Source organism: Oryctolagus cuniculus, chromosome 5, assembly GCF_051225735.1.
Source record: "Oryctolagus cuniculus isolate XC-2025 breed Fujian yellow rabbit chromosome 5, ASM5122573v1, whole genome shotgun sequence".
In the NCBI taxonomy this organism is placed as follows: Eukaryota; Metazoa; Chordata; class Mammalia; order Lagomorpha; family Leporidae; genus Oryctolagus; species Oryctolagus cuniculus.
The window spans coordinates 30,327,027-30,348,318 of NC_142871.1; the positions used below are offsets into that span (position 1 = coordinate 30,327,027).

Below are 21,292 nucleotides of genomic sequence, written 5' to 3' on the forward strand. Positions count from 1 at the left end.
TAGCTGCTCTGCTTCTGATCAGCTCCTTGCTAATGCACCTGGGAAAGCAGCAGAAGATGGCCCAAGTGCTTGGACCCCTGCCACCCAGATGGAGTTCCAAGACTTCCTGGCTTTAGCCTGGCCCAGCCCTGGCTCTTGAAGTCATTTAAGGAGCGAACTAATGGGTGGAAGATCTCTCTTTCTATCTTCCTCTTTGTTAGTCTGCCTTTCAAATAAATCATTTTTTAAAAACAGATATATACTATGTAGCTAGTATTGTCAAATGCAAAGATTATTAAGATACCTGTGCATGCCTCAAGGAATTTACAACACTTGGAGGCAAGGAAAACTGAGTTCAGTAAAAAGTCTATGTATGAGGGCATTTCCACATGCTTGTGGAAAAATGGAAGTAATAGGTCAGTTTATTGTGGTGTGAAAAGCTTTTGAAATCCACGCATCATTTTCCTGTAACATGCATTTCCCATGTGGCTATAGCTTCTGGCCTATAGTGCGAAAGCGAAGTTCTTGTGCCTGGAGCAGTCAGGAAGGGGAGGGGAAGCAGTGGGCGAGGCTAAAGCATGTAAGGAGGATAGTTATTGGGCCATGGCCCAGGCAAGAGACCACTGAGGACCTAGATCAGAAGAGTAGCCGAGTGATTGGAGAGGAAGTGGGATGTGATGGTGACTTGCTAGGATTTAAGAGCCAATTCGGAGTTTTAGATCTGCTGCTTGCTGTGTTTCCTTGGATGGCTCAAAGGCCTTGCAAGGCAGTAATTATTTCCTCTCTAGAAAATGGAGAGTGGAATATGAGTGCTCTCTGGGATGTTTTTGAGTAGGGCTTCCAGGCATTCATTTACTAAGTAAATATTTACCCAGCACCTCTAATATGCCTGATCCTGAGCACCCTGCATCCAGCAGGACAAAGTCCCTGTCATCAGAGGGAGAGGATGGTGAACAAGCAAGTACGATATAACACCAAGTGGTGGTACAATTTGTGTGGCTCAATAAAACAGCAATCTAGAGAGTTCTAGAATGCCAGCCTAGTGTTTAAGATCGCATGTGCAAGAGGAGGGCCAGCGGGTTAAGCAACCACCTACAATGATGACATCCATGTGGTTACCGGTTTGACTCCTGGCTGTTCCACTTCTTATCCAACCTCCTGCTAATGTGCCTGGGAAAGCAGCAGAAATCTGCAGAAATCTGTGGGTGGGTGCCCCTGGATCAAGCTCCAGGCCTGGCCCAGCCCTGATCATTGGGGGATGTTCGGGGAGTGAACCTGTAGGTAGATGGAAGATATCTCTCTCTCTCTCTTTCTCTCTTCTCTCTCTCTCTCTCTCTCTCTCTCTCTCTCTGTAAATCTGCCTTTCAAAGAAATAAGATAAATCTCTTTTTTAAAAAAAAGTGTCCAAGAAGGACTATGTGAGGCCAGACTTCAGGGTGAAGTGGGAGTACCATGAATGAATATCTTGTGGAAAATTTTTCTAGCAGGAAGGGGTAGTCAGCGCAAAGGCCTGGAGACTAGAATGAAGTTATCCTGGAAGAGGAACAGCCAGATACCAGAGCTGCCAGGCAGTGAGCAGGGAAAGGGAGGGAATACTGACTTGGGGAGATAAACACAGGCCAGGGTCAGGTCTTGTAGGATACACACACACACACACGTATATATATATATATATATATACACATACATACATACATATATATATACATATATATATATACACATATACATATATATATATAAAACTAGTCATGGTAAGGTTTTTGGATTTGCTGCTCTTGAGTGGAGTTAGGAAGTAACATAATCTGATGTACTCCTTAATGCCTTGCATCTGTCAACTGTCTGAGGATTAGGCCATAGGATGTTAAAGATAAAAGCAGAGAGACAAGACAATAGGTAATTGCACTCACCTAGACAAGAGGTCGCCAATGGTGGCTGGGACCAGGGTAGCAGTGGTGAGGGTTGTTTTGAAAGTAGATCCTGCAGAATTTGCTGAAGCTCTCAGGAGAAAAGACCCGAGCATGACTCCATCTACTGTTTTTCCAGGTCAATCCCTCTAGAATCCTATTACAAAAAATCATTTGACCTCCCTCTGAGAAATTCTAGTCAATAATTGGCCTCCCTTCCTTGTGTCCTCACTTGTTCTCCAGCTTCTGTGGGAAGCCCCCCCATTATATTCACTTCTTTCTACACACATTGAACTCTGCTGGGCTTGCTTTCCTGCTGTCGCTTTCCTGGCAATATCCCAACCCTATTTTGATCCAACTGTGCACCTACTTGACACTAGAGCCTGATTAGCTCAACAAGGCCAGAGGGGAGTCCCAGCTTGCATTCACCAGACTCGCTGTAAGTGCATGACCTCAGGCCTGAAGTGCTGTCCTGTGTCGATGCATCCGTGCATTCTCCCACTCTCCCAAGTCATGTTTGACACCTTCATCGCAAATTTGGGAACACTGCTTTTTCTACTTCACCCTCAAAAGCAGTCCTTGATATTTACCTGCTCTAGGAAAACAAGTAATTAGAAGGTCTACCTTTACACAACCAAACCTGTCAGACTGCATCTTTTCCTGTATGTCCTCACCCTCCCCTGCCTCTGCAGTGGGTGAACAGCCCTGACTCCTTTTCTGCCTCATTGCATCCCATGGGCCTGTGCACAGTAGGCATTCAGTATTATCCTAGTGGAGTGAATTAGGCCAACATCTCAAAGACTTCATGCTGGTGATTTATTCCTCCCCTGCCCCTGGCAGCCTAATCAATTATCTCTTGATTGCATCATGGCCATCATTACACAAACATGCTGTATTTCTTTCATCTTGAAGAAACCTTCCTTGGACCTTTCATCACCCTCCAGCTCCGACCACATTTTTTGAGTTCCTTATTACCATAAAACTTCTCCAAAGAACTGTCTAGACTTGCTGTCTCCACCACCTTTCCCCTCAATCTCTTTTGAAGCCCCTTCACACACTTTCATCCCTGGTACACTACTGAAACTCTCGCCAAGTCTACCAGTGACCTCCCATTGCCAGATCTAATGGGTCATTCTCAGCCTAGTTCAACCTCTCAGCAGTGTTTGATGTCATTGTTCCTTTCTTGACACCACATACTCCTGATTTTCCTCCTCGTCACTGGCCATTGACCCTCAGCCATTTGTTGTATGTTCATTTTCTTCCAAATACCTAAATGTTGGTGTAACCTTGGGGTTCAGTCTGCTCCTCTAACAGATTCAGTCATTTGGTGATTGCATAGTGTAAATTCTGTGCATTAAAGTTTTCTAAGTTTACATCTCCTGTTCAGATTCATGCTTTTATCTGCTTGTGGTCCATCTCCACCTTAAGTGTCTTACAGGTATCTCAAACTTGTCCAGACCAAATATATGATTCTCACATCCCTCTTCCAAAATGCCCACTCCTTTCCCCACTCTGTAAGCCACAACTCCATTCTCTCTGTTGCTTAAATAAAAGTGTTACATTCTTGATCCTTTTCTTTTTCTCACACCTTCAACAAATTCTGTAGGATGCCCAGTTTTTGGACTACCTCCAAAAACTTCAGTTTGGGAATCCTGCAGTGAAGATGTGTGTCTGTAAGAGCAGGTGGCTGTGGTAGGTTGGACAGACTAGCACAGGTGTCAGGTGGAAGAGCTCTAGTGGATAGTGAGCTCACCAGCAGTGTAGAGGGAGGCTGAGAGTGGTCACAAGATGGACAGTGCTAATCCCAATGGTTGATTTATTGCATAGCTAATAGGAAAATAAGGACACATTTTTTAAAAACAGAGAATTTTTGATTAGGAATACAAATAGTGTATATAATCTTTGTTAGACATAGATAATTTTGAAATTAATTTCCTAATTTGTATAATGTATGAAACTTAACTTTACATTTAGCCTAGCAGTTAAGGCCCACAATCCATATCAAGGTATTTGGGTTTGATCCCTGGCTTCAGATCCAGATTCTAGTTTCCTGCTAGTGCATACTCTGGGAGCCAGTGGTGATGCCTCAGGTGAATTGGGTTCCTGGCACCCACAGTGGAGACGTGGGTTGAGTTCCTAGTTCCTCCTTGCTATGGTCCCTGCCCATTGTAGGTATTTGGGGAATGAACCAGCAGATGAGTGCTCGCTCTCTCTTTCTGTCTCTTTCTGCATCTCAAATAAATTTTAAAAATTAGAACAGGCCGAAAAAAAAAAAAAAAAAACCTTGGCCCTTGAAGAGAAAGAATAGTTTAACCAGACTGATTACCATGGAAATAAAAAGGAAATTTTTTCAAATATTTGCACCAAATTGAGTAAAACAGCAAGGCCAGATGGTTTCTGGGGGTGGAGGGTAGGGGGATTTGTTCTAACAAAGATTTTAAAGAGAAGCAAATTGTAAATTCAATGCTTGAAACTATTCCAGAGCGAAGACACAAGAAGAAAAAGGTGCAGTTCTTTTTAATGGATTAGTTTAACACTGATGCCAAAACCTGATAAAAGATTGAACAAAGCAGAAAATTAAGTGGCCAATCTCACCTATGGATATTGGATTTAGAAATCATAAAACATTAGGAAGCCCAAGCTAGCAGCTCGTTAAAAGACCAGTACTTCTAAATCAGAGTTTGTTCCACTGGTAATGCAGCAATAATCAATGTTAGGTAACGTAATCAGATATTAACCATATTAATAGATCTGGGTAGAAAAATCATGTACCTAAAACCATAGACATAAACTTGATATTTGGTACCATATAACACGCTTTAAAAAAACACAATATTATAGGAACAAGTGGATATTCCTACAAATAATCTGTCTTGTCCCCAAATCCAACATAATTTCTATTGTGCCATTCATTAGAATGAAGTGTAAGACAATGATATTCACTATCATTATTACGGTTTAGCACGGTATAGGAAGAACTCGCTAGCATAATTAGAAAAATGGTAGACTAGGCAGTGCAAAAATGGTAAAGATTAGGTTTGATCTATTATCACTGTCTTCATGTGGCATACTTGGTAGATTTGCATACCTGGTAAATCCAGAAAAACAAAATTTTAAAAGTAAATTTCTGTAAATAATAGCATGCAGTAATATGTTAAGATATACATTTAATATATAGAAACCAAAAACTTTCATATCTATGAAGTCATTAGATATAACTGAAATAAATCTATTTAAAGTAGGTATAGCAAAGTTACTAGGAGTAAATTTATAAGAAATGTATAAGATCTATATTTTTAGAAACTTAAAAATACCATAGAAGAGCACAAATAGGATGGGAAAACATGAAAAGATGTACTATGTTCTTAAGGGCTTAATATGAGAAAGCTGTCAGTCCTGCCCAACTGAGAAAACTAACAAAATACTAATACAAATGTGCATAGATTTGTTCTTATTTCATTTGGTTTGCTGTTATTTTTAGGGGATGGGAGGAGAAGAGAGAGGACAAGAGAAACCAAATCTGAAAGTTTACATATTGGAAGGCTGCTAACTGAACAGTGAGGAGGGGGACAGAACTTAAAGTCTGGAAATACTGCTGGTGGTCATGAGGTTTAGCTGATCATTTGGTTGGTGCCAAGATCTGATGGGAGTTCAATACCAGCAGTTTGTGATCTTCTGTGTTAAGACAAAGACCCCTAGCTGTGATTCGTGTTGATAGAGTGGCTCCAACAGCTGGGGTTATTTTAAATCCAGAGTGTGTAGAAGTACATGTGAATGGAGCGAATATTCTACTGGGAAAGCCTTTTACATTTCCTAGGTAGGCATTGCGGGTAGGTAAGGGAGTGTGAGGAGAGCTAAATATTTGTGTTGAACGGATAGTAAGCATACACTATGTGCTTTGGATAGAAACACTCTCGTGAAAGGAGAGTTGCTAATTAAGCAAAGGCTAAAGACATATAAACTAGAAAATAGAACCTGGGGGGCATCTGCTTGCTTATTCAGGTTAATTGTTCTAGAAGATTACCCCTAATTATCCTGGTGCAAAACACTTACCAAGTATAATTTTACAATGTTTTATGGTAGGAAGGTAGAGATCTTGCTAACGATAGCCATATCCATCTTTGATACTCAGACGAAAGGTGCAGTGCAGCAAGCAAAAAAAAAAAAAAAATGTTGAAGGTATTTCCAGTTACATATGCTATGCATATCTCCTAAATAGTAAACCTACTGTATGAAAAGATGCCATCCACAAGGGGATTCATAAATCCTGGGAAATAGTTTAGATTCACCTGTGAAATCAGAAAGCAATTGCTTTCTGTTCTCATGTTGGCTTTTTCCCCCTCCTCCAGTTTTTAGTGTTTCCCAGCTACTACAAAAGAGGTTATTCAGGTATTTGAAGGGAGTTCAGTTATGGGTGTCAAAATACTTCCTGTGGGTTGACAGGGAAGTTTGCAGCTGCCCTCCTTGGAGGCTAAATTTGGTGGTGTGTTCCTCGCATCTGGGAAGCATCACAGAGGCCCCATTGTCTCCGCAGCAAGGTGAGTTACTCAATCTCCGGTGTAAAAGCCTCCCCCAAAGAGATGGATTCACTGGAATTTTCACACCGAACGGTTGGCTTTCATGGCACTGATAGAAACTGAAATTTTCTTTTCTACTTCCTGTTATTCTCCGATTGGACACCTTAGGTTCCAGACCGGGCTTTGTTGATAGGAACTATTTAAATCGAGGGAGGTCTTTGAAGGAAAGCAAAGCGGGCAGCCTTGAGGCGTGGCTGTAAACCTAGGAGGCTCACTGAATGTGATGCTTGAGAACGTGGGTTCAGGCGGTTTCTCGGCCTGGCACAGGCTTTGGGTGAGCTTCAGTTTCTTCCATTCTGAAGAAGTGGAAACCAGGTGTTCTGCTGGCCCAGAGCAGCCCTGGCCTGCAGCTGCTGGCCTGTGTCATTATTCATAGCGCTGCCTTTCACTTGCACAAGTGTTCTGGTTTTGATAACAGATTACCTGGTTCCCCTCCCTAGCTTGGAAGATTGTTGTGAGTTTCAGCAAATTTAATGTTTGTCAAACCCTGGCACACAGGGTATGGCCGAGTGGTGGTGATTACTATTATTAAACTGTTTGGTTTTTTTCAAACCAGACTTCAAAGAAAATTACTCAATAGACAGTGTCTGTTTTTATGAAAATTTGGCCACTCTTCCAATCATCCTGCCTTTTATTCCACCCACATAGAATTTCCTGCCCAGAGCAATGAATCTGAGAGGTTGTAGCAATTATTCAAAGTTTTCTGATTGTCCTGGCTTCTCAGGTTGTCTTATGTTCACACGTATATATTACATCCTTTGTGTATATAATTTGTTATGCTAGAAAGATGTGAAACTACCAGTTGGCATAGTATTATTGTTAACCTTGTCGGAACACTTAGAACATTTTCAGAACTTTGTTTTACAAAGTAGATCTCATTTCTCACCAGAAGCCTATGGAGGTGGGGGGCTGTCTTTTAATTTTACTGTCATTTTAATGATCTAGAGCTGAGGCTTGGAAATAGGGCACTGCTTTCTCAAGTTCATAAAACTAGAAAGCATTGTGGAGGGCAGGAAGGCAGGGTTTCCTGGAGCTTGTTTCCACTGTACCATGTTGGGAAAAGAAAAGGGGGCAGTTAGTAAATCCCCCCAATTCTTTCTCCTTATACCTGCTCTTTGATTCATTCTTTCTTTTCTTTATTATTTTTTTCTTCCGAGAGATGTGTAGGTACTGCTTGGCCTCAGAATACAGACCCAGTGGCCTAGAGTAGCTTACTGTCTGGAAATGATTCGAGATGCAGTCGTTTGTTACTGGGTCTCAGGGCACAGTGGAAAGTCAGCGGCAGCTCAGTGGGCTCACTGTTCTGTGGTTTGTGACATTGTGTTTCCCTGTACCACTGTGGGCAAGGATAAGAAAATTGGGTGCTGTCAATGTCAGGCCTTTGAAAATGCAAACCAGTGAGCGTGTCTTCAGTGAGCTGTTCCAGTTTCTTTTGTTGTACACATCCCAGTACATAGCAATCAGGCTCCATTCATATCCGCCTTCCCCTCTAGGTGGGAGGGTGGCATCCCTAGCTTGTTGCTCTCTGTGTTCTCAACATAGAGCCAAGCAGCTGGCACAAGGAAAGATGCAGGCCCCAGAGACTGTGCTTGTATGTGGCCATATTCAGTATTTATTGCAACCATATAAGATACCTTTGATTATGCCCATATCATGGATGACGATACCATATCTTAGATTAAGGCACTTGCTTAAGCTCATGTGGCTTTTAAATACTGAAATAAGATCTCTCTACCTTTAAAACAGCTTGTTGAGGTATTACTTACATAAAAGAAGTTGTACACATTTAAAGCATATAATTTTTTTAAAAAAAGATTTATTTGAAAGGCAGAGGTACAGAGAGAGGGGAGACAGGGAAAAAGAAAGAGATCTTCCATTTGCTGGCCCTCTCGCCAAATGCCACACAGCCAGGGCTGAGCCAGGCTGAAAGCAGGAGCAATGAACCAAGAGCTTCATCTGGGTCTCCTACATAAGTGGCAGGCCCAATCACTTGGGCCATCTTCCTCTGCTGTCTCATGTGCGTTAGCAGGGAGCTGGATTGGAAATGGAGCAGCCAGAATACAAACTGGTGCCCATATGTGATGCCAGCATTGCAGGCGGCAGCCAGATCTGCTACACCACAATGCCAGCCTCCAAAGCGTACAATTTAGCTTTTGACATGTGTACACTCTTGATGCCATTACCACAATCAAGATAGGAACAAAGCCATTGCCCGCAAAAGTGCAAAGACAATGTACATCCTGGTCTCCGACTCCAGAGCCCATGTTTTCCTTCCAATAATGAGTATGTCAGGAATGAATCTGTTGCTATAGCCCTTTCCTCCTGACTCTGTCTGATGAGGAGTCATGAGTTATTGAGGTAATACAAAGAGCATCTTGGCCAATGCAATTGTCCATCAGTAAAAGGAGAGGTGAATATAATATAGGGGTAGAATGGAAATCTCAGTGAAATGAATAAATGGTAGGCTCCCACAACCACATGATATGTCTTAGAACCACAATAGTAAACCAGAACTGCTACAAAGAGAGTGATACTATCTTTGTGAAAGTCAAAATAAATCTTTTTTTTAAAGATGTTTTTATTTCTTTGAAAGGCAGAATGACAAAGCAAGAGGGAGAAGGGAGACAGAAAAAACTTCCATCTGTTGGTTCACTCACTTAATGGCCTCAACAGCCAGGTCTATGCTGGGCCAAACCCAGGAGCCAGGAACTTCATCTGGATCTCCCACACGGGTGGTTGGGGCCCAAGTGCTTGTGCCATTGTGTGCTACCATTCCAGGTGGATGTAAGCACGGTAGCTAGCACTTCAATGAGCAATCCATATAGGATGCCACCATTGCAAGGGTGACAACCCTCTGCACCACAGTGCCAGCCCCCAGTGCAAATTTTGATATATAACTTAAATGTATTTATACATATATACACACAAGCAAGCATATGAGAAACAGAAGAATGCTGAACACAAAATTCAGTGAAAAAAGTGGTGAACTCCAGGGAAGGAGAAGATAGGTTCAGAGAGAGGCATGGAGGTAGCTGTAGGTTATTAGTTTTCCTCATTTCAGGTCACCGGCTGGACAATGAGTTCTTAAATGTTCATTAAGTACATTGCATACTTTGTATGTAAAATGTGTCATGCCAAAAAGGTGATGGAAAACAAATACTTGGAACTGTGTGATTTGAATCCCAGCTGTTCCATTTCTGATCCAGCTCCCTGCTAATGTTCCTGGGAAAGCAGCAGAAGGTAGTTCAAGTACTTGGGACCCTGAACCCATGTTTGTGACCCATATGAAGCTCCTGACTCCTGGGTTCAGTCTGGCCCAGCCCCAGCTATTGCAGCCATTTGGGGAGTGAACCAGCAGAAGAGTGTTCTTTCTTTTCTGTCACTCCTCTATCTGCTTTTTAAAGAAATAAATAAATCTTTAAAAAAAAAAAAAGGAAGGGAGAAAGAGAGGAAGGAAAGAAGGGAGAGAGGCAGGCTGGCTGAGTAGGGCAAAGATATGCTTATTTTGACCTCCAGAAGATAACAGAAGTAAGGGGGAAGAACTGCATTCCCAGTTAGAGGTTTATAGTGAAAATTCTATAGAAAGAACAGAGATGCCTTAAAGCAGTGTAGACAGTACAATCATGCAGCCGTGGGACACCACTGGTGACTCCCACATCTAGAGGCGGGAGGGGAAGCCATCTTCCTGGAGCAAGGTGAGAGGAGCCTGCAGCAGCCGGTGTCACTGGTGATATCGACTGAGGGAGAACCTTGTGGGCCACTCTGACTTTGAATCCAGTCTCAAGCACTAGCAGGGTGCCCACCTAACCCCCTGAAAGGCAAGCATATTGCTTTCTTCCCATCCCCCAACAAGGGCACATGGAGACTACCAGGGAAGAAGTGTCATCTTAATACAGTGAGTAGAGGCTGCTGTGGCCTGTGCACACACCTGGGGGACTTTATCAGAGGAATCAATCCACAGTCTCCACTGACTTTGAATCTGGCCTAGAGGGTTGGTGGGGGGCAGGTCACCCTCCTGGCCTGTGAAGTGCCCCCTCCCCTTACTCTACCCCAGCACCTGGACTCAACCTGCCAGGGCTGAGCACCAACCAACTTCTGGCAAGGAGGCAGCTGGCTCTGAGAATGCCTCCGCTCTCTCCATTGGCAGTTAGCTGAGAAGGGATCAATCCCCTGTTCCCTGTGACCGAGAATGCTGTAACTGCACAGTAGGGCATGAAGTGGAGCTGAGTCCCTGGGCTTCCGAGGCTCAGAGTTGACTGAGTGCCTAGAGTAGGTCATTGCACAGGGTTCTGTGCTCACACTGAGGAGCACATAGACCCTTGTGTGGGTGTGGTTCATGTGCCTGTGCGGGTGGGCTGTGTAGCCACTAAAGCTCACCCTGGGCATTAGTCACCTCAGCGGGGGGTGGGGAGGTGGGGGATGAGGCTGTGATAATGCCAGCTGCCATGTTTAAACCTTCTCCCCTGCTGATTATAGAGATTAGCCACACCCAACTAGGGAGGGTGCCACTTTGGACTCTTGCCCCACTCAAGTTCTGGCTGGGACTCCCTGGCCCTACCCAGGACACACCTCAGGATATCCACTGAAGGAGCAGACATTCCACTAAGCCATAGAGGCACATTTCAAAGATGAAAACCAACAAGTGTTTCAACAAATGCCTAAAAATAAACATAGAAATTCAAGGAACAAAACACTACAGTATCAGAATGTGTAGACAAAGAGATTGATGAAATGCCTGAAAAGGAATTCGAAAGAGTGATTACATGATTATAATATGATATATGATACATAATATTATATGATATGATATAATATTATATGATTATATATATGATATGGTTACTCAAAAACACAGAAAAGCAAATACAGGAGTTAAAGAAATCTATACATGACACTGATGAAAAATTCTCCCAGGAGATAGAGATATTCAAGAGTAATCTAAACTGAATTACTGGTAATGAAGAATTCAATATGTCAAATAAAAAATACAGTGTAAAGCCTTAACAACACACTCAGTGAGGAAGAATAAAAAATATCTGAGCTAGAAGACAAATCCTTGGAAATAGCTCAGTCAGACAAAGAAGAGAAAGATGAGGAGGAGGAAGAGGAAGAAGGAGAGGAGGAGGGGGAGAAGGAGATTATCAGAAGTTTTTGTTCTTATCTAGAGATATAAAGGAATTTGTATGTTTAGTCTTTCTCCCAGAGGACCTGGTCATTCTTGAATAATGTATAACAGATAAAACCATTTTTTCCAGAACCAGATCAAATGGATATAGTGCACATTAGTGTCATTGTGAGACCTCAGTAACATAGGTGTAGTTCATAAATTGGGTATGTTTAATTTCACATTTTCCTTAGGTGGAAAAGAAGCTAGATGATCATTTTATATATTTTATGTATTAGGAATATAAAGTAGGGTCTGGCATTGTAGCACAGCAAGTTAAACTGCCGTTTGTGATACTAGCATCTGGCACAAAGGTTGAAGTCCTGGCTGCTCTATTTCCAACCCAGCTCTCTGTTAATGTGCCTGGCAGGGAAGTGGATCATGGCCCAGGTGCTTGGGCCCCTGCAACCCACATGGGAGACCTGAGTGGAATTCCTGGCTCCTGACTCCTGGCTTTGGCCTGGCCCAGCCCTGGCTTTTGTCATTTGGGGAATGACTGAGTGAATGGAAGATCTCTCTCTCTCTTTCTCTCTCTATCTCTCTCTCTCTGCCTTTCAAATAATAAAAAATAATCTTTTTATAAAGGAATATAAAGGCTGGCACCTTGGCTTACTTGGCTAATCCTCCGCCTGTGGCGCTGGCACCCCGGGTTCTGGTCCTGATTGGGGTGGCGGTTACTAGTCCCGGTTGCTCCTCTTCCAGTCCAGATCTCTGCTGTGGCCCGGGAGGGCAGCAGAGGATGGCCCAGGTGCTTGGGTCCCTACACCCACATGGGAGACCGGGAGGGAGCACCCAGCTCCTGGCTTCAGATCAGTGCAGCGCCGACCATAGCGGCCATTAGGGGAGTGAACCAACGGAAGGAAAACCTTTCTCTCTGTCTCTCTCTCACTGTCTATAACTCTACCTGTCAAATAAAAATCAAAAAAGGAATATAAAATAAAAAATGTATTGAGATATCTGATTTTCTGATTTATAATTTTATTTGTACAATGCCTTTACTGTCATTAGTTTCCTAATAATAAAAGAAAAAAATGGATACTTTTAAATTCATGATTCTGCTTTTCTAAAGTCATCTTTATGGGATTCCTACCTTCATGCTCATGGTGTTCAGCATCACTGACACGTCTACATCGTTCATCCTAAGAGGACCTCCCTCTGTGGACAGAGAAGGAAGGCAATGTAGCTGGTGTAGAAGCAAACTCAGCTGGATTCACAGTGGAGAGCTCTATCCCTTTACACCAAACTATTTCCGTTAGCTCTTACGTAGCTTCCTCCCCACCCTGGGGCAGATTTGTGGAGCTCTAGCAGTTGTAGAATAGAGATTTTGCAACAAGAAATTCAGTAGCAATAAAACAGTGATGCCAGTGTTCTTGTGTTTTGAGATTTCTAACCAATACCTTTCTGTACCTTTCTTAGAAACTTGCATTAAATTCAAAATGTATAAAAAGTGATCCCTGTTAAATATAAGAGTGGGAATAAGAGAGGTAAGAGATGTACAGTTTGGGACATGCTCAATCGGACTTGCCCCAAATGGTGGAGTTAGGAATGTGCCAGGGGATTCCAATACAATCCCATCAAGATTGCATGTACCAATTCCATCTCACTAGTCCAAGTGATCAATTTCAGTTCACAATTGATCACACTGATAGGTCTAAGAGTCAAAGGGATCACACAAACAAGACTAGTGTCTGCGAATACTGATAGAATCAAAAAGGGAAAGAACGATCCAACATGGGAAGTGGGATACATGGCAGACTCATAGAATGGCAGGTGTCCTAAACAGCACTCTGGCCTCAGAATCAACCCTTAAGGCAGTCAGATCTGGCTGAAGAGCCCATGAGAGTATTTTAGGCATGGAAAGCCAAGACACTCTGGCCAAAATAAATAAATAAATAAATAAATAAATAAATAAATAAATAAATAAATAAATGAAAGGTCTCTGCGAGTGAGATCCCAGTGGAAAGAACGGGGCCATCAAAGAAGGAAGTACCTTTCTCTGAAGGGAGGAGAGAACTTCCACTTTGACTATGACCTTGTCTAAATAAGATCGAAGTCAGCAAACTCAAGAGGCTTCCATAGCCTTGGCAGCTCATGACTAGAGCCTAGGGAGATATCTGATGCCATAAACAAGAGTGTCAAATTGTTAAGTCAACAACAGGAGTCACTGAGTACTTACTCCTTATGTGGGATCTCTGTCCTTAATGTGTTGTCCAATGTGAATTAATGCTATAACTAGTACTCAAACAATATTTTACACTCTATGTTTCTGTGTTGGTGCAAACTGATGAAATCTTTACTTAATATATACTAAATCGATCTTCTGTGTAGAAAGAGAATTGAAAATGAATCTTGATGTGAATGGAATGGGAGAGGGAGCGGGAGATGGGAGGGGTGCGGGTGGGAGGAAAGTTATGGGGGGGGGGAAGCCATTGTAATCCATAAACTGTACTTTGGAAAATTATATTTACTAAATAAAAGTTAAAAAAAATTCAAAAGGTATAAAACCTTTCTTTTTAAAGATAGGTAAAATCTTGCAAACATAGTGTTGAGTGAAAGGAGTAAGTTCACAAAAGAGAACTGATCACATGACCTTTTATAGAAAAGTTCACATGCAGGCCAAAGGAAGCTGCAGTGTTAGGAGCTGCGGGGTTAGCTAGCCTTGTCGGGGGCGGTATCATTGGAAGGCGGGGAAGGGGTAAAATTGATCTGGGCACTGGCTACACAGGTGTTCCCTTTTTGAAGATTCATTGACCTTTTTTATCCTTCCATAAAATTCTTTTTTAAAGCCTTATGTTCATAAGTGGTAGTTCTGTTTAAATATTTTAAACTGGAAGGACAGTTCTCACACATTCATTATGCTCTCTGTACTGCCGTTTCCCACAAAAGTCACTTACCCTTGGTGGTGCTGTTCCTAAGCCTGTTAGTGTGTTTCCTTGCCATGGAGCCGGCTACCGTGGAGCCAGGGTGAAGTCGGTCACAAAGTGCTTGCCCAGGCCCCTTCCTCGCCTCCTGGGGTTAGGGTGAAAGGAGACAAAAAGGCACTGCAGAAGGGCTCTTGTATGCAGATGTCAATCTCTATCCACAGACACCGCCAGCAGCATTTTCCGGGAATTCTGATAAGGCTCTGCGCTTCAGTCAGCTTCTCGTAACTTCACAATCGCATACCGACTTTTCCCCATATAAATAGCTGCAGAAGAGCAGAAGTAACAATAGCTCTATCATTTTTGATATGTTCCCTGAGGTCACAGCCTGAAGAAAATAAGGCTAAGGCTAGAAATTACCCTGAGCAAAACTAAGCATTGATCAAAATAGAAACAGATGGCCATGGCCATGGTGTTTCTCCGGGCTCCTAACGTTGAGCTAAAGCCATAGCTTTCTGAACCCTGTAAACAGAGGCAACACAGGAAGAACTTAGCAAAACCTTTTGCAGTCCTCACAACATACAGGCTAAAGCCAGCATGAATCATGAATATTATGGGTAAGCCCAAGAGCATAAACCATTTTCTTGCAAACCATTGCTTCTGTTCTTAAATATGACCAATTTTTTTTTTTTGCAGGGTGGGGTGGGGGCCTTCCTTTCAGTTAGTCTAATGTTTTCTGAGCTAGGGGGAGGTGTCGTTTTAAATGTTCCTGCTGGCGATTTACATGTTGTGACTTCTTTTTCCCTCTGCAGTGTTCTCTGTCTTCATCAGAAGAAGACAGACTCATTTCCATCCGGAGACCTAAAACACCAACCTCAGGGGACTTCTCTGACCTGCACACTCAGACCAACTGGACCAGGTCACTTCCACTGCCCACCCCAGAAGAGAAGATGCGGCAGCAGGCACAGACCGTCCAGGCTGATGTGGTTCCTATTAACATAACCGGTACGCCCTGCTAGGCCACAGATTCAGAGTGTGCTTGGGAGAATGACCATGGCTTTCTCTTTGTTCCAGGCTCTTAGCATTTCATGTAGACATCAGAGTGAGCAGCTGCGGGCTGCCTGGCTTCCTGCTCTGTGTTTAACGGAGGGGACACTGGAACTGTGTGTGTGCGCGTGTGTGTGTGTACTTGTAAAATACTCATTGCTTCGTAGATCAGAAGACTGCGTCACCAAATGCTGGCGTCGAAGAACACGCTCATCCAACCGCTCATATAAAGGGCTTCATTTTTGATTGAATTGCTTTTTAAGTACGACTTTGTTTTTATAGGGTCACCTTCTAACTGTGATCCTGTGTAAGAAAGAAAAGTTGTGTATTTCGTGCATAAGGATTATATTAGATATTTATAGAAGTAAAGAAACAATCATTTTGTTTCTCAGTGATAGATTTTCTTGTACAAAAGGGGAAAATTCTTGAAATAAAAAAATCAAGTGAATTATAAGGAACTATAAAATATTTTTAAGACTTAATAAGGTGATAAAATTATATTTTGATTTCTGTAATTTGAGTTCCACAACCTTCAAATAAGAATTCATTCCTCTGAATATAAAATTATGAGAATATTTTACACTAGTCTACAATATGAAGATAACTGGCCAGACCGGAAATTCAAGTTCTTATGTAATATTTTAGTCAGCCTTTAGTCATTCGTGATAAGGTTATAAATAACAAGGTACATAAAGCTCAAAGATCTCTTCCACAAACTTAAAAGGGCTGTTAAAAAGTACCCAAGGGGAGGGGTCCAAGGCGTGAGGAAGGTCGAAGTGCAGAATAGGCAAGCTGAGGTTTAACAGCTGCAGCCATGGGTCTGTGTGCTCAATAGAAATAAACGACTAGTAGTCATCATTGATAATCAGCCCATAACTCATGGTTCACGGAATCAGAGCCTTAAAGAATCAAGTGACCAAAAAGTGTAAGTTTTCGTAAACAATTAGAATGGAAATCACAGCGTCTTTAGCCTCTGAAGCTGTTTCCACTAGAGAGCTTTTTGCTATGGCATTGGTGAGCTTGTTAAGGGGTCAGTCACATTTTGAGAGTTATTGAAGAATTTTTTTTAAGATTTTATTTATTCATTTGAGAGGTAGAGTAACAGAGAGAGGAAGAGACAGAGAGAAAGGTCTTCCATCTGCTGGTTCACTCCCCAAATGGTTGCAATGACTGGAGCTGAGCTGATCCGAAGCCAGCAGCCAGGAGCTTCCGCTGGGTCTCCCATGCAGGTGCAAGGGCTCAAGCACTTGGGCCATCTTCCACTGCTTTCGCAGGTCATAGCAGAGAGCTGGATCACAAGAGGAGCAGCTGGGAGATGAACCAGTGACCACATGGGATGCTGGTGCTGCAGGTGGAGGCTTATCCTACTACACCACAGTGCCAACCCCATTGAAGATTTTTAAAAAGTGTCTTACAAGATATCCAAAATTGATGTTTAGAACTCTTTTTTTTGTTTGTTTGACAGATAGAATTAGACAGTGAGAGAGAGAGACAGAGAGAAAGGTCTTCCTTCCGTTGGTTCACCCCCAAAATGGCTGCTACAGCCGGAGCTATGCTGATCCGAAGCCAGGAGCCAGGTGCTTCCTCCTGGTCTCCCATGTGGGGGCAGCAGCCCAAGCACTTGGGCCATCCTCCACTGCCTTCCCAGGCCACAGCAGAGAGCTGGATTGGAAAAGGAGCAACTGAGACTAGAACCTGGCGCCCATATGGGATGCCGGCGCCGTAGGCAGAGGATTAACCAAGTGAGCCACACACCAGCCTCTAGAACTCTTATTTTGAATTCCATAGAAATGTGATAAACAACTAGATGAATTATTTTCAATTTCATGTACATTTTTTCAGTTATTTTACTTAAAAATATACAGTATTTTATCCATTTTCTTTGTTAATCTTTCTCAATGTGTTTCTCATTCATCCAGCTCACATTTTATAAAAGTTATTTTTGTGAGTAGTCATGTTTCAGAACAAAGTATCACATTTATTGCTTTGTGAAATATATAAGCAATACTTTCTATAAGAAGATGAATTATTTGATGAAATGCAGCAGAAATGTAATTACATTCTATATAATTAAATGTCTCAGAATTAATATTAAAAGATAAAGAAACTGTGATATTAAATATGACAATCTTAATGGAGTTATGATGAAATCATTATCTTGAAATCAGAAGATTTTGAAAGAGTGGAGTTTCAAGAATAAAGAATTATTTGCAATGAAATGCATTGTCACAACAGAAGACACTGCCATAACTTTGAGTTTTAATTCTCTCCTGTTTGATGACTAAATGAATATGAATTACCTAGAATTTAAAAGGAGGACTTGAAAATGCCACACAAGAAAGGTGAATGACAAAAAAGAAATGAGCAAAATGAGTTATCTCAAAATGCAATTCACTTTTAATTGAGTGATTAACATTTTGCAGAAATGTCAAAATTAAATATAATACCTATTACATATTTATTGATCCATTTTCTGGATCTGTGTGTTCACATACAGATACTTTTCTTCAAGTATTAGTTTTCTAAATCTAGTATAAAGCAGTAAAAGTTTTTATTTTTGGTGGTTGAATTGATATAGATTATTTAGCTTCCTACTCTTTCAGGAAGTTCATGGGGAATGGAATTAAAAACATAAATTTGGGATGAATGTTTAGCCTAGAGGTCAAGATACTCATGTTCCACATTGAGCACCTGAGTTCTATTCCTGGCTCTGAAATCAGGAGATTTCAACTTCGTGCAGTTCCAGACCCTGGGAGACAGTGCTGATGGCTCAAGTAGTTGGGTTTCTAACACACCTTTGGAAGACTTGGATTAAGTCCTCCACTCACCCACCCCCATCCCCTGTAGCAGACATTTGGGGAGCAACTCTTTGAGTGGGAGCTCCCTCTCTCTCTGTCTTGCTGCCTCTCAAATTAAAAAAAAAAATACTCATGCATATGAAGGGTCTTCAAAAAGTTAATGAAAAGGTACCTTGTGAAAAAAACTATGCACGAATCTCAAAATTTCTTTGTATGTATCACAATCAACTTAAGTTTTCATTGTATTTTTTCCATGAGCTTTTTGAAGTACCCTCATATTTCTAAAGCCCTAGATTTTTGAGATAAAAGTGTAGCTTTCTATATAGGTAACTGTTATGTGCTCATTATTTGGAGTGAGCATCAATCCTCAAATTTGGTTTTCATTAAGACTCAGTAGGGGGAAAATGCAAATAAATTCATCATTTGAAATCCAGAGTGCAGTCCACCTGTCCTAGAGGGTAGAGATAGGGACGATGAGCTGCCAGCTTAAAGGCTGGTGTAGTCCTTTCAGTAATAGTCCCGTTTAGACCTGGCGTGCAGTACAAGTTGAGGATGGGGAAAAAAAGTTCTAAAAAAGTCCTCATAAATATTTTGACAATCTGGCATCAGGAATAACAACTCTTCTACCTAGAAGGTGAGTATAGTGGGAAAATGTACTTATACTTAAATTTTAAAAAGTTTTTATTTTATTTGAAAGCCAGATAGGAGAGACAGATCTTCCATCTGTGAGTGCACTCCCTAAATGCCTGCAACAGCTGGGGCTGGCTGGGACCAGGGACTCCATCCAGATCTTTCCCAGTGGGTGGCAGGAATATATGTACCTGAGCCATCACCTGTGCCTCCCAGGCTCCACCAAAGCAGGAAGCTGGAATCAGAAATGGAGTTAGGATGTGAACCAATATGGGATGTCCCAAGCAGTGTTTTAGCCTCTATGCCAAATGTCTGCCCCAACATGCTAAAGCAGTTTTTATCAACTGGCTTTATATTGATGTTTGAGCACCCTAGGTTTATTTATAAATAGTAACCAGGCCCAATGCTGCTTTTCAATGAAAGGGAATGATTTCATTCTCAGATATTTGTTGGATAACTACTCTGTGCCAGACATTAGCCGACTTCTGTAGGAGACACCAAGGTATGTGAACTATGGTGTCTATCCTTTAGAGACGTGTAGACAAGCAGGTGAAACAGTCTTTGTAAAGGACATTGCAAGATGAGGAGTTAGGTGCCTTTAATGGTGTGTCTGAGGGAGGTACATCTTCCTATGGTTTGCTTCTCAATTTCCTTGGTGCTTAGGTGATATTATCTTTTGTTTTTAAAACTGGAGACCAACTGCAACTTCAGTTAATGTTTTGCCCCTCCTTGATGTCTTGATTCAAGGAAATTTTTTTCTTTTGCTGCAGGAGGCTAATGGACCATTGTGGCTATGACTTGCCCCCTTTAAGGGCTGTTCATGCTGTTGCATATGATGACCCATTTCTCGAAGCCGTGGTGCTTTCTGGTGTTTCAGGGTCTTCTCTGTCTTTTCTGTTTTTCTCCCATTGGAAACAAAAACTTGCAAGTATTTGCAAGGTTGCAAGCACTTATTTAAGTTTGTTTCTCAGTAGGTGAAATGGGTTTTGAAAATTCAGGTCTTTAATACTCCATGTTGATTAGATAAGGCTCATAGTTTATTCCTATCAAAATAGAATGTCCACAACATTCCCACTTTGCATATGTGTCAATATTGCTAAAGAGTATTTTAATACTTTTCTTACGCATAAGAATGACAGAAATATGCAATCTGTATATGTGTATATGTGTGTATATATATATATATATGTTAAAAATTTCTTTGAGGAAAATTAACCATTTACAAAGATCAATGCTATAAAACTTAAAACCCTAAGCTGGCAAGTAATCAATAGCAGATCAATCAATAACTGACATTGTTAACAACTTTTATTGTTTGTTGGTTTCTCTTGGTGTGTTAATCACTCAAGCTCATCCTCCTGAAAAGAAAGGAGTCCAGTGGATGTGGCGATGCCTGTTTGGTTGCAGCATCACCCGAAATGTCTAAATTAAGATCAGCTTTAAGAAGTGGTTATGAAACAGAGAGAAGCAGTTCGGCTTTAACAACAGCAGTGCTACTGGGTCTCGTTGTGGATAAAGTACTGTATCACTATAAGGCTTTTGATTTTGCACTACATAGTACTTCACACCATAACACAGTCTATCAAAATTGTTAGCCCCCTTGACTGAACAACAAGCTCTCCCTCTAAGAACGCTTGATTCAGTTCTTTGTCTTATTGCACAAGACAAGATGTTGCATGGGTCTGCTTGGGGTGACCAGATGAATACTACAGATTCATCACCCCTACCACACACATGTGGGTGTAAGGAGTGATTTTGTGGACCAGAGGAACTTTGTGAATCACTTCCAAAATGATTCCTTTAAAAAAAAAAAGTCACAGGATCACTCTTTCAGGGTGTTATTGACAGATTTGCATTTGCAACCCTGGCTCACTTGGAAATGAGCTCAGGGTGCTTCCGTTGGCAGAACACACACGGAGAGGGAAAAGAGCCTTATGGTGATAGTGTGCTTTCCTTCCCTCTTTGCCCTTCAGCATCCATCATCATGTGACTGGCTAACATCATTATTAATACCTTCTTATCATTTGACAACAAGCTGCTGGAAGAACGTGCATGGTGTCAGCTTGCTTGGAAATAACATTGCTTTGCTTGTTCTACTACTCTCCATTAGGGGAGAATTTCGATCGCCAGGCCAGCCTTCGGCGGTCTCTAATTTACACAGAGACTCTGGTAAGACGACCGAAGAAAGTCAAAAGGAGAAAGACTATTACAGGAATCCCTGACAACATACAGAAGGAGCTAGGTATGGCTCATCAGAACTGTATTCTCTTGCTCCTCGTTGCTGCTCGCCACGACCGCCTAACCTCATTTGTGGTGCTTATCCAATCGA

General features: G+C 41.8%; 1 protein-coding gene across 9 annotated transcripts in view; it reads left to right on the forward strand.

Annotated features, from left to right (window-relative positions):
- NHSL1 (NHS like 1) overlaps positions 1–21,292 on the forward strand; it is a 290,700-nt gene that overhangs the window by 247,956 nt on the left and 21,452 nt on the right. For 6 of the 9 annotated variants that reach the window (XM_089332620.1, XM_089332618.1, XM_089332621.1 and 3 more), the window contains exons 4-5: positions 15,301–15,493; positions 21,074–21,205. In XM_089332620.1, coding sequence (XP_089188746.1) covers positions 15,301–15,493; positions 21,074–21,205 — 325 coding nt within the window. The remainder of the gene's footprint in view (positions 1–15,300; positions 15,494–21,073; positions 21,206–21,292) is intronic. The other 3 variants (XM_089332619.1, XM_051854291.3, XM_070073517.2) reach the window with 1 other exon arrangement.